A 12,967-nucleotide genomic window follows, 5' to 3' on the forward strand; every position below is an offset into this window, starting at 1 on the left:
TTGATTCAATGAATTAGTTTTGTCTCAACTTTATTGTTTATGTTTCATTGTTAATATTGTTGCATGATTTGGATGCTAGTTTGGTTGAGTCCGAAATCAATCCGATTTAGTCTTCATCTCTATTGCTAGATTAGGGTTTTCAATACGAAATAGTTGTTTATCCCTGATTCTAAGGCTGAAAAAATGCAATCAGGTGGAGGAAATGGGTCTCTGGTGGTGTTGTCTTACTGCTATTGTGGAGATGGACTGGTGGAGTTGCAGCTGAAGCTATGAGAAGAAGATCGCAGTCAAGAACAAGAAAGGAATGGCAGCTGAAGTGAAGGCACTGGGGATTAATATGGAGTGCTGGTAGAAGACATAAATGCAGAGAAGATTGCAGTCGAGCTTTGTGCTGGAATTAATATGGTGGCATAGATGAATGTTAGGTAAACAGGGAAGAAGTCGCATGCATAGTTGTTGAGGCTGTAAGTGCAGTGATGCTATGATAATGAGGTAATGGAGTTACAGCCAAGAAGAACAGGCCAAGGAAGCAGTATAGAAGGTTGTGAAGCACCATCATGGTGCACCACATTATGGCTTGCAACAGCTCAGGTTTGTGCAAAATGGCGTAGGCCAAAGTGAGTCAGATTGAGCCAGACCTGACTCATCTGTTTAGCTAACTGACTCAATCTAGTTCAGACACTGAGTTAACTCGGTCGACTAGACCCTGACTCAGTGGTTTTGACCGGGTTGACTCGTTGACTCGTTGGGCGGTGACCGGTTTGACTTTGCCGGTCACCTGAGCTCTTTTCCGGTCAACTTCCGACACTTTCACCAGTTTTCCGACGACCACTTTTGGCAAGATTTTTACATGGGTTCTTCATACACATGGGATTGGTGGACTTCTTGGTGATGGGCTTTTGAAGACTTGACCTAAGAAGAGCTACAAAAAAGAAAAGTTTTCGACTTTCTTTTAGAACGTATTATTTTCTACTTGGAACTTTGGAGAGCGGCTATACAACTAGGGTTTGCTTTTCGTTTATTTTTCATCTTATTAATTTATTATTGATTATGATTATGATGAACTCCATTATTATTAGTAACTAAACTCAATTATTGGTTATGGGATAAAGTTGATTTCTCAAGCATGTTATTTGATTCAATGAATTAGTTTTGTCTCAATTTTATTGTTTATGTTTCATTGTTAATATTGTTGCATGATTTGGATGCTAGTTTGGTTGAGTCCGGAATCAATCCGATTTAGTTTTCATCTCTATTACTAGATTAGGGTTTTCAATACGAAATAGTTGTTTATCCCTGATTCTAAGTAGCATAGTGTGAGTAGTGCTTGTAGTGATATATCCTACTAGTCACATATGAATCATAACATTTGTTAAAACGAATTAGTGCTTTTACACGTTTGTTTGCTTTGATTAGTCTTATTTCATAAAACTTATTGCTCTTAGGGAGTTAAACTTAATTGTGCTTTTACACTTTAGGTTGCTTTCTAGGTAGATTTCACATTAGCATCTTTTAATGTTATTTGTGATAAAATCGGGAAATAAACGGGATACTCTTGCGATCAAGATATCCTAGGAATTTTAGTAAATGAGAGATTAAAATTTAAATTCTAGTCATTGATGAAAATACATGTTTGTGAATGATACTATCCCTGAACAATATCTTCTCCTTATTGATTATTCAAATTATTTTATTGCTTTTGATTACTTTTATTGCTTTGTTTATTTAGATAAAACAAAAATCCCCCCCTTTGGTTACTTATGAATCTGAAAATTTGATAACAACAAAAGCCTCTCTGTGGGAACGAATTCTTTCTTATCACGTACTATATTTATATCTAGTTGAGTGAGAAAGTGAATTATTTTTGACGCATATGACAACGATCAATATATACTTTGTGTGGAACTCTTTTACCTATTTATAGTTTCATTGTTGTTATTTCAGGAGCAATCATATAATTCCAATTGACATTGAGTCACAAAAGATTGCTTCATGCACATTATATAGAGTTCAAAATAAGATATTATATGTAATGGGGGACTTTTTTATTGCAGGCGCCTAAGTTAAAGGTAATGCATAAGCTTTCTTAAATTTTTGTCTTGGAAAGTATATTTATCTTGTTCATAACAAGAAATATGTTCGTGTCATATACTTCAGTCTTAGTGGTCTTCATGTCGCCTTCTTGTGAAGGACCTGATTATCGAAATCACAACCATATGATATCAGGGCAGTGATTCAACTACATGATGGTATTGGTTGTTGTACTTTATTCTTAATTATCAGTCTATAACATGCACTTCTCGACAAGTTACTGGTGCAATTAGTTATCAAGTCGTTTTTGACATTAGTTTATTAAGTCACTGTAAAATTTATTTCAGGCTTCAGATTATTCACACTTGAAGGTATCTCTTCTCCAAGGATCATTTGTGCAAGAAGTGTAGAACCTGATCTGAAACAAACTTGCGTGGAGAAATTACATTCATTAGTGATTGGAAATATGTACCTAGGTTGACTGTTTATGAAACTGAGACATTGTATTTCTTTAAATAATCATCAAATTATTTTGTATTAGGAGTGTTTGGATCATCTGCGTTTTCTTTACTAGTTGATTTCCTTTTTCCTCTAATTTGTGTTAGGGATCTTTTTTATAGTTAGAGGCAATTTTATTGAAGTTGTCCCCAGAGATGGAAGCAACTAGAACCAGTTGTCTCCAGTATTGGAAACAACTTGGTGAAGTTGTTCCCGAAATCTGGAACATAAGAACCTGTGATATGTCAATCTCGAAGCAACTAGCAGAAGTTGTATCCGGTAGCAGAAGAACTAGCAGAAGTTATCTCCGGTAATGTAAACGAGCATAAGTTGATTCAAAAGGAAATCATTTTCCTTTGAAAAAGCATTCGACAACATAGCGTTTCTGATCATTCTTCAAAGGAGCTTGTGTTAACAGTAATCTCTGCAACAACCATTTTAACCTGAAAAAAACTCAATAGTTACAAGCGAAATTATAAACTCACAATCAACGAAATAAGTAGGCAAAAAAAAAACTACAAAACTTGAGGTAGCTAGTCAGCTACACAACTCCAGATCATAAACATAATGAATCTGAATTGAAAACATTATTTATCAAGTCGACTCGAGTTTGACTCGAGTTAAACTTTTTCAGTGACACAAAAATATAATCAAAGCAACTAGCCAAAGTTGTCTCCAAAAATAATAAAAACATATACAAATTAATGAGTGAACCTGGCGTGAGTCGAACACACACTTCAGACACCATGTCAGTCGTGCTACCATTGCACCACAGATTCATCGTAACTATTCTAAGATGTATGTATAAAGATAATTTCACTCGCTTCTTAATGAAAAAAGGGGCCAACTAGCTCAAATTTCCTTGGATTATGGAATCAACTAGCTCAAGTTTCCTCAAAATATGGAATCAACTGGCTCAAGTTTCCTCCAAAAGTGAAAGCAACTTTCTCAAGTTTCCTCCAAATCTGGAACAGACCCAAGTTGCCAGCAAAAATGAAAGAATGAAAAGGAGCAAACTAGGTAAAGTTAAACTATGAAGCCTATTATCGGGGCGTCACATTCCATTAGAGGGGCGACACCTAATAGAACAAAAACGGGTCACCCATAAGTAATATAAAAAACCCCTTATCTCAAATAATTTTGTAATGACCAAACAAACCTTACTTAGTTAATTTTAATTTAATTTAATTTAGATAATAATTAAATTAATGAATTTTGTTATATACTTGGTGAATTTTGGGACAAAGTTATATACGGTTGGGTTTGCACAATTCCAAACCGTAACTCAGTTTACGACTGGGTTTGATTTTTTATGTTCCAACCGTAAATGTTCCTGTGATTTAAATTTTGTTCTTACGGTTGGAAAAAAAAACTTACGGCTGGGAATTCTACCTACGGTTTGGTTTGTGGCTCTTAAAACCCAACCGTAAGTGTAGTTTTACGGTTTGAATTCAACTAAACCTAACCGTAAGTTTTTCATAATCAAATTTTACGTTTAGAAACTAATATCGAACCTAGCCGTAACACGAGAAGAAACGTAACTGAAACCTTAATTTTACTTCGATTTCATTCAATATAACTTATTTTAAGCATAAAAACGAGTAAACAAAGATGGATTTGTTCGATTATTACCTAACATACACCATGAAGTTGAATTGAAGGTTAAGTTACTGTGGAGGAGAGTAAGAGAAGTAAGATGAGAAGAGGAGCAGTTTTTTTCTTGAATTAGAATAGAAAAGATTAGGTTTTTAAGTTTTTATTTTAGTTAAAGGGTAATCTAGACATTTTATATTTGTGTTAGGATATCCCATAACCAATTTTTTGGACACTAAGAATCCAAGTGAAACCCCTCTATTGGAGTGTGACGCCCCAATAATAACCTTCTAAACTATTGTTAATCAAATGGAGCTTGATCCATCATTTAACAAGCCTAACAGAATGTCATTCAGTTGACCCTAAAATAACAAACATACAACCCATATGCTATGTTATCAAACTACATAGATGTTCATGGTCTGTAACACATACATACCTAGTATTTTGAGCACATCCAACACATGTCCATATTGTCTCCCGCAACTACCCTCACCACGACTGCAATATCCACTACCATCATCATTACTGCTAACACAACAAACCACCTCCACTGCAACATCCACTACCACCATAATTTCTGCAAACAAAGCAAATTGGAAACTCAATAATCCTATACATTCACATAATCTCCACCAGTGTAACCGGCTATAACAGCAACTCAACGCAACCCTGTGTTGCCATTGCACCACAGATTCGTCGCAACTACTCTAAGATATATGCATAATATAATTTCGGATGCATGAATGGACCCAAAAACATAACCAAGTTGCCTACGAATATGGAATAAACTAGCTCAAGTACCTCAAGTTGCTTTCACATACGTAATCAACTAGATCAGGTTGCCTCCAAAAGTGAAAGCAACTTTCTCAAATTGTCCCCAAAATCTAGAGTCATCTTTGAACACAGAGAATAACATACAACAACAACTTTCAATGGTGCTCGCTGGCAATTTTAAAATGATCCTCACTCAACCCAAGATCACCATAAAAAAACATTATAGTAGAATCCCTGCGCAAACAACACTAATATTTAATAAAAATTGACCCGCTCAAACTGGGTAATTAACTACAACATCATATCCATATACATGGTAAGTACTGTGATGACTACCAAAATATTTGTCCATCTAAGCTGATAACTACACCATTATTTTATAAATTCTAACAAAAAAAAGAAAAGTATAAAAATGACATCCAAGTTAACATTACTTACTTAAATGTACGTATCTCGCAGTTGGAACACTCATTTGAGCAAGAAACATTAATTAATGGAAAGAGGAGATATCATCTTTAAACACACAGAATTATCTTCCTCTTTCTTCAACCCCTTTGCGTCTCTATCTCTCTTTGTATAAAGAAAATGGTGATGAGGGAGTTGAACTAGTAAAACAATTTGGTACAAGTGTACAAATGACAGAATGGCAACTGACATCAAACTGCACATGTAGTTCTTCTCATGACAAAACCAACATCCCCCTCTTCCAAACTACAGTATGCACACAAACATGTACTCTCATTCTCACACTACCAGTAGTACTACACCTATTTATTTTTCTCGAAACATTATTTGTTTATCTGCATCTAATTGTGGTTTTTTTTTTTTTTTTTTAATCTATACATTAATGGTATACATGAATGAAAAATTCAGATGCCATACTTACCTGGGATCTGGTAATCCAATAAAGCAGCAACGTAGCCAACAACAAACAATTGGTATTCTTGAATCCTGATTATCCTGGATTCAAGAATACAAAACAGTAACATTATCATACAATACCACCACCATAGCCAACAACAAACAATTGTATCTCGTACCAATTAAACATTTTGCATCTGCCACCATCTCAACTACCACTTTATTGTTGCTCTTACACTAACAACATCAATGATGTTATCACCAACACCACACCCTCACTACTACAAAAAAAAAAAATTAACCACCATCACCTCCACTACAAACAACATCCACCACCACCATCAGGACAAGCACCAACACTTGTGTTGCAACAACCACCACCACTGCCATTGTTGCAACTACACCTTCCACCATCACCACCATAACAACAACATCTACTACCACCATTACAACACCAGTAAACAAAAAATTAACTAAATCATTACCACTAAACACTTGAAACACGATCATATATAAATGATCAGAGATTAAAACTAATTTTGTTAAAAATTATTGAATCAAAATCATAAAAAAATGTAATAAACCCCTTAAATTATTTTTCTATGAGTCAAAATAATCAATTACTCAAATCTATTATCGATTTAAAGAAGAATGAAATCCAAAATTAGGGTTCGAAAAGGGAATCGGAACCAAGTACGTTCAAGTTCTGGAACTTCATACACAAATCAGTTGAAATCAAAATGGATATAATGTTTCTGATGCTCGATATTAGATTTTGGAGATTAATTTCTCACTGGTTTATCACCGAATTTAAGTTTTTTCAGTTGAATCAACTGAAAATCGATCTAACCCGATTGATTAGGAGGAGTAGAAACGGTAGTGATGTTTGTTGTAATGGTGATGGAGGCGCTAGTGGTGTTGGTTGTGGTGGTGGCGATAGAGATGTTGGTGGTACTGGTAACATCAATGGAGACTGGCGTCTCGACTGGTTCCTGAGAGAAGAAGAAAAAGTGGAAGGTTAAGTAAACTTGAGGTTAAAATCGGATATCAACATCTTGGGGGATATTACGCCCGTTGTAAAATTGCCCCTGAAGGGTGTTCGTGCAAAGCCCATGGATACTAGGGACATATATAACATTCCCACTAATATTTTTGTTTTTTTTATCAGTTTTGCTTTTCTCAAATTTTCTTTTGAAAAGATGTTTAAAATTACTAAAACAAAAGCAGAGAAAAAAATAAAGCAAGAGCAGGCCTAGACTAGCCTTAAGGCTCCCAGCGCCTCCTCCCAGCCCTAGAGGGCTAAATACGAAAACAATCTCTCTAACAAGCATATCAAACCCCAGGCAAATTGATTTTAGATTTCAGCTGGTTCTCTACGATGCTGAGCAACCAAACATCGTAGAAAGAAAGAAAAAAACATCATAGAAAGACCCATCTTTGGGGAAATGGAGAAGAAGAAAACAGCTTGATAAAGAAATAGGAGCAATTGAAAAAGAAAAAAATTGATCAAAGAAGAAGAAGAAGAGGAGTAATTTGTGAGAATTAAGGAAACACCCAGCATCATGCCTCACCCCCCATTTTTGAATTTCTTCAGTACATGCATTACTGGAAGAAAAACAGCAATTTTGCATAAAATTGATCAGAACGGGATGGAAATTAGAGGAGCAAGTAGTTGTTATCATCTTCCTGATGAATTGATGATCGAGAATGTTCTGATGATATTACCAGTCCGGACTCTAGCAGTTTGCTGTTGCGTCAGTAAGGTATGGTACAGTTCAATCCTTAATGATTCAAGATTTTTTGTGATTCACTATATTCAAAACAAAAATCAAGAATTTCTAGTCTTTAATCTGCTTAATATATCGAGAAGGGGCAGCTTAGAAAAGACTTACTTTTTCAGATTATTAGGACAAGAAAAGGTGGATATTAGATTAGTGTCAGCTCTAGATATCGAAATTACAAGTGAACTAGTAGGTTATTGCAATGGTTTAACTTGTATGAAACAAATCAGTCAATCTAATGATACTCGGGGTTCTATAAATGTCGTAAACCCGAATAGGGGTGATTCACTTGTCCTCTCCTATCTACATCCTACTGAAGGGGGGTTGGTCTTCATGTGTCATGGTTTTGGTTTTGATTCATGGTCTCAAGTATACAAGGTTGTAAGTGTTTATGCTTCAAAAGCCAACAGGGAGTATCTTTGCATGGTCATTACATTGGGAACCATGGAATGGAGAAACATAGTTACTAGTCTTTTTGATATGTCACCACCACCATGTTCTTCTTGTTTTCACCTATCACTTAGGATGTTCCTTGCTTTAAAGTTACGTTTAAATCTAGGGAAGTTGATGTTGCCCTGTGCGTTGTTGAGATACATAACTTGTAATATATATTTTTAATGTCAATACTCTAGTTTTTTTTAAGGCGTATAACAATTGTAACAGTTTTCTCATTGTATTCGCAAGGCATATGATATGAGCGTCTGCTTTCCTTTTGTTTCCTCTATATTGTCACCAAATACTAAGCTTCAATCAGTTGTACACAGTGATGCTTTTGTAAGGGTCCATGCTTTCGTGGGTTCTTCTGGTTTGTTTGCCTGGTACGGCTTACTTTATGCTTCTGCTGGACCAGTAAGGTACAGGTAATATTAGGAGTTAACTCTATATAATTCGAGCTCTACCTTCTTCTTTTTTAGTTTTACCCATTTTTGTCTGCGCGGGCATTAAGTGTATATATTGACTAGGGCGTGCCTTTTGCTAAATATCACAGGTATTGTCCATTCATGTCATTTGTAAAGGAAAAAATGCGGATTTAAAATCTTCAATTTAAATTCTTACAGTCTGACTAGCTAGTGTTACTGTATTGTTTTGAGACGGATGCTTGGAGTCATAACAGCAATATCGATCAGCGTTTAATTTGTGTGGTCTATATTTGATAGGGTTTCAGATGATCTTTCGTGTCCTAAAACGTAGACTTTTGTTTGGCTGTTCTTGTAAGTTAGATTGCTACCACATGGGCGGATAATCTCATGGATTTGAAGCAGATGTCTCATTAAAGAAGATTTGAAAGTCTGGCATAATCCTACTGAGTGTTGGCACATTAGCACATTGGATTGAATTTTGCCAAACAGAATTGTAGGTAGTGTGTAAGTTCATCTGGTGTGCAGGGTCATTAGCCTTAAACGGGTGTTAGTAAAATGTGTCCCATCACCAGTCACAGAATAAAACTGCGCTTGATGCCAGGCTTAGTTGTAAACTGAGTCTGACACCAGGCACATTGTTAAACTGCACCTGAGTAAAAGTTTCACTGCCAAATTTGTCAAATTTCCTTGATTGTGGACATCAGGCACATGGTGTTAAAGTATCAATCTACTGCATGTTTCTGTCTTTGACTTTTGAATGTCAGAATAATTTTAAAAATATTTTTAAGAATCCTATTATTTTTATGCTTGATAAAGAAGCTTCCTTGCAAGAATGGGATTAGCTTAAACTTAGATGAGCTGTAATAAGATAAGTCTTCCTCTAAAACTGGAGGAGACTTTCAGCCAGGCAAGCGAAGTCATCTATACAGAGTAGCTTAGCAAAAAAATCTGCCAAGCTATGGTTGACCATCTTCCAAAATATGGAGATGAGGTACCATAGTGCTTTCTCAATGTCAACTTACTATGTTCAAAGTCATCCATTTGCCTCCTTACAAGTACAGACAGACCCAAGTACAACAGAAGTACAGAAATAGACCCCTCTTTCTCTCAGACGAAATTAATGAGGATATGGCAAGCAGGAGCTGCAGGACTACTTCTTCTTCAACTCTTCATATCAAATGCATTTGCAACAGGTAACGAAAACAAAAACTTATATTTCTGAATCTCTCGTTAATTCTTCTCACTAAAGTTATAAGTTTCCAGAAATTAACAATCTTATTCTCTTACAGCTGCATATCTTCAAAACCCAGACTTTGAAACACCACCAACAAACATACCAAAAAACTCAACTAGCCCATTTATACCGTTGAATTCAACAATCAATACCCTATCAGGATGGTCATATCAAGGCACTGTTCAGTATGTGATTTCTTCAAGTCGGGAAGGGAATGCAATATATTTAGGCCAAAATGGAATGATTAACCAAACATTTAATGCGATCGAAGAACATAATCAAACTTATGATTATTTACTTACGTTTAGTCTTAAACCAGCTCAACCAAATTGTACTAATCCTACTAGTGTTACCATCTCTCTTCTGAATAGATCAGTTGTTGTCTCATTTGACAAGAAATTTGGGAATTCAAGTAGTTGGCAGACTCATGCCTGTTATTTGGGTGTTCATGGGGTTAAAGAGTTGATTAATCTCACTATTGAAAATCATTCAACTGATCAAAGTACTAACACCACTAAATGTGGTGTGATTTTGGATTCCTTCATTTTCAAGCTTATTCCGAATCCTATAAGCTATGGTATGTACAGAGTAAGCTTCCTTGATTTTCCTTAAATTCTCATTTTCAGCATTATGTTATGTTTCTAATGTATATCTAATTTGGATACAGACACTAACTTCTGGTTGGATACGAAAACGGGCGATCAGTCAGCAAAGTAATAAAAGAACTGCCACAAAATGGCGGGTTCGAAGTCGGGCCAGCATTTTCCAACAACTCCTTCGGTGGCGTTTTAATTGACGCAGAATCAAATTCAGCTCTATCACCATTAAACCGATGGACAATATTAGGAACAGTGAAATACATAACTACAAACAAAAACTATGAAGTTCCAGAAGGAGTTGGTGCAATCGAACTCGTTTCAGGGAAATCAAGTGGGGTAGAAACAACAGTTGCACTAAACAAAGGTTCCGAATACAACATGCAAGTTTCCATTTCTGAAAATAATGATGCATGTGTAGGTAAATTCGAAGTGGGTGTGCAAGCAGGATCCACAGTTCAGAATTTCACAATAGAAAGAAATGGAAGGGGAACGGGGATCGGTTTTACATGGATGATCAAAGCAGATTCGAGTGTCACTCCTATTAGTATTCGAAGTTTTGCAACAACCAAAACTAAGGATCAGGTTTTCTGTGGTCCTGTTATTGATAAAGTTACTCTAGATCTTGTTATTTCATATGGCTTGAAATTGCAACTAAGCGTTCTGCTTGGTATTGGGTTTCTTGTAACTCTTGCGTAGATTTAGATTATTGTTGCAAAAGAGTGATGTTTGATTTCGTTTGTGTTTCTTTGATAACATTTTTTATGAGATTGTATCTACCAATTACAGTTTTTTTATATGTTACTATTTGTAGTTTTGTTCTAGCTTCCCTAGCTGTTCCATCTACTGCAAACAGAAACTTTTTATGTAAATGCTACTACTGGGATCAAATGGTGGTTTTAGTGTTCGAGCTTCAAGTCAGATACTGCCCATTTACTAGTATTGTTAAGAATTTCCGCCGCCTCCCGCCATCAGAACCCATTTATTCGCAGTCTAGGACTTGCCATTTTCCTACATTTTGGAGAAGGGGTAGGGTGGGAACTTCCTTCCATAATGTCAACTTACTGAGTTGCTGTATTCAAAGTCAACCATTTGCCTCCTTACAAGTAACTACACTCTCTCTTTCAGACAAAGATTAATGGGGATATGGCAAGCAGAAGCTGCAGGACTACTACTCCTTCAGCTCTTAATAGCAAGTGCATTTGCAGGTAATGAAGATGAAAACTTCTGTTTCTCTCATTAATTCTTCTCCAAAATTTACAAGTTCCAAAAACTAACAATTTTTCTTATTGAATGACAAACTGAACCGCAGATCTTCAAAACCTTGACTTTGAAACACCACCAACAAACATACGAAAAAACTTAACAAACCAATTTATACCACTGAATTCAACAATCAATACCCTGCCAGGATGGTCATATCAAGGCACTGTACAGTATGTAACTTCTCCAAGTCAGGGAGGGAATGCAATTTATTTAGGACAAGATGGAAAGATTAATCAAACATTTAAAGCAGTCAAAGAATTTGATCAGAATTATGATTATTTACTTACATTTAATTTTAAACCAGCTCAACCAAATTGTACTAGTCCTACTAGTGTTACCATTTATGTACCAAATAGATCAGTTGTTGTCTCATTCGACAAGAAATTTGGGAATTCAAGTAGTTGGCAGACTCATGCCTGTTATTTGGGTGTTCATGGGAATAAAGAGTTGATTAATCTGACTATTGAAAATCAAAGTACCAACACCACTAAATGTGGTGTGGTTTTGGATTCATTCATTTTCGAGCTAATTCCGAATCCTATAAGTTATGGTATGTGCAGAACAAACTTCATTGATTTTCTTGTTTGTCATTTCTTGTTATGTTTCTAATGTTGTATATCTATCTTGGACACAGACACTGACTTCTGGTTCGGATATGAAAATGGGAAAGAAATCACCAAGCTAAAGAAAAAACTGGTGCTAAATGGCGGGTTTGAAGTCGGGCCAGCGTTTTCCAACAATTCCTATGGTGGCGTTCTTATGAGCGCAGAATCAAATCCGGCTAAATCGACATTAAACCAATGGGCAATATTGGGAACTGTGAAATACATAACTACAAACAAAAACTATGAAGTTCCAGAAGGAGTTGCTGCAATAGAGCTTGTTTCAGGGAAATCAAGTGGAGTACAAACAACAGTTACACTAAAAAAAGGTTCCGAGTATAATTTGGAAGTTTTCGTTTCTGAAAATAATGATGCATGCATTGGTAAATTCGAAGGGGGTGTTCAAGCAGGATCAATAGTCCATGATTTCGTAATGGGGAGAAACCGAAGGGGTAATGGGAGGAGTTTTTCATGGATAATCAAAGCAGAATCGAGTGTCACTCATATCAGTATTCGAAGTTCCAGAACAACTAAAACTAAAGATCAAGTTTTCTGTGGTCCTGTTATTGATAACGTTACTATAGAACTTGTTTCATATGGCTTGAAATTGCAAATAAGTATTCTGTTTGTTGGTATTGGGTTTCTTGTAACTCTTGCACAGATTACTGGATAGATATTGTTGCAGAAATGGAGTGACGTTTGTGTTTTACAGTTTGTTCGTTCTTTGATTTTTATGAGATCGTCTCTGCTGAATAAAACTTTTCTATGTTCCTATCTGTAGTTTTTTGGCATAATTTGTTGCCCGGATGAGTTGGCTGGCTGGCTAATGGTGTATGGCTTACAATGTTCCCGGGAAAATTGTGTTCTC

General features: G+C 35.9%; 3 protein-coding genes across 4 annotated transcripts; all 3 read left to right on the top strand.

Moving 5' to 3' along the window:
• Positions 1–7,264: 7,264 nt before the first annotated feature.
• Positions 7,265–11,055, top strand: LOC113340804. Of its 2 annotated transcripts, none has more exons than XM_026585873.1 (5): positions 7,265–7,523; positions 8,306–8,401; positions 8,530–9,594; positions 9,691–10,212; positions 10,303–11,055. In XM_026585873.1, the coding sequence occupies exons 3-5, from the start codon at positions 9,522–9,524 to the stop codon at positions 10,350–10,352; spliced, it is 645 nt and encodes a 214-aa protein (XP_026441658.1). In that variant the 5' UTR covers positions 7,265–7,523; positions 8,306–8,401; positions 8,530–9,521; the 3' UTR covers positions 10,353–11,055. The 2 variants fall into 2 exon arrangements, with proteins under 2 accessions (XP_026441658.1, XP_026441659.1); XM_026585874.1 differs by having other exon boundaries at positions 8,762–9,594.
• Positions 10,371–10,930, top strand: LOC113340949. Its single transcript, XM_026585997.1, has 2 exons — positions 10,371–10,377; positions 10,482–10,930. The coding sequence occupies exons 1-2, from the start codon at positions 10,371–10,373 to the stop codon at positions 10,928–10,930; spliced, it is 456 nt and encodes a 151-aa protein (XP_026441782.1).
• A 262-nt stretch (positions 11,056–11,317) lies between the features above and the next one.
• On the top strand, positions 11,318–12,875 carry LOC113340812. Its single transcript, XM_026585880.1, has 3 exons — positions 11,318–11,439; positions 11,544–12,047; positions 12,132–12,875. The coding sequence occupies exons 1-3, from the start codon at positions 11,370–11,372 to the stop codon at positions 12,770–12,772; spliced, it is 1,215 nt and encodes a 404-aa protein (XP_026441665.1). The 5' UTR covers positions 11,318–11,369; the 3' UTR covers positions 12,773–12,875.
• The last annotated feature ends 92 nt before the right edge of the window (positions 12,876–12,967 follow it).

Source organism: Papaver somniferum, unplaced genomic scaffold (assembly GCF_003573695.1).
Source record: "Papaver somniferum cultivar HN1 unplaced genomic scaffold, ASM357369v1 unplaced-scaffold_24, whole genome shotgun sequence".
NCBI classification, from domain to species: Eukaryota; Viridiplantae; Streptophyta; class Magnoliopsida; order Ranunculales; family Papaveraceae; genus Papaver; species Papaver somniferum.

What these genes read in the sequence shown, in the direction of transcription:
- LOC113340804 (XM_026585873.1), top strand. Translation starts at nt 9,522, where the DNA reads ATGAGGATATGGCAAGCAGGAGCTGCAGGACTACTTCTTCTTCAACTC. An exon ending in ATCAAATGCATTTGCAACAG is followed by an intron (nt 9,595 to 9,690) that starts GTAACGAAAACA and finishes ATTCTCTTACAG; the next exon opens with CTGCATATCTTCAAAACCCA. An exon ending in TCCGAATCCTATAAGCTATG is followed by an intron (nt 10,213 to 10,302) that starts GTATGTACAGAG and finishes ATTTGGATACAG; the next exon opens with ACACTAACTTCTGGTTGGAT.
- LOC113340812 (XM_026585880.1), top strand. Translation starts at nt 11,370, where the DNA reads ATGGGGATATGGCAAGCAGAAGCTGCAGGACTACTACTCCTTCAGCTC. An exon ending in AATAGCAAGTGCATTTGCAG is followed by an intron (nt 11,440 to 11,543) that starts GTAATGAAGATG and finishes ACTGAACCGCAG; the next exon opens with ATCTTCAAAACCTTGACTTT. An exon ending in TCCGAATCCTATAAGTTATG is followed by an intron (nt 12,048 to 12,131) that starts GTATGTGCAGAA and finishes TCTTGGACACAG; the next exon opens with ACACTGACTTCTGGTTCGGA.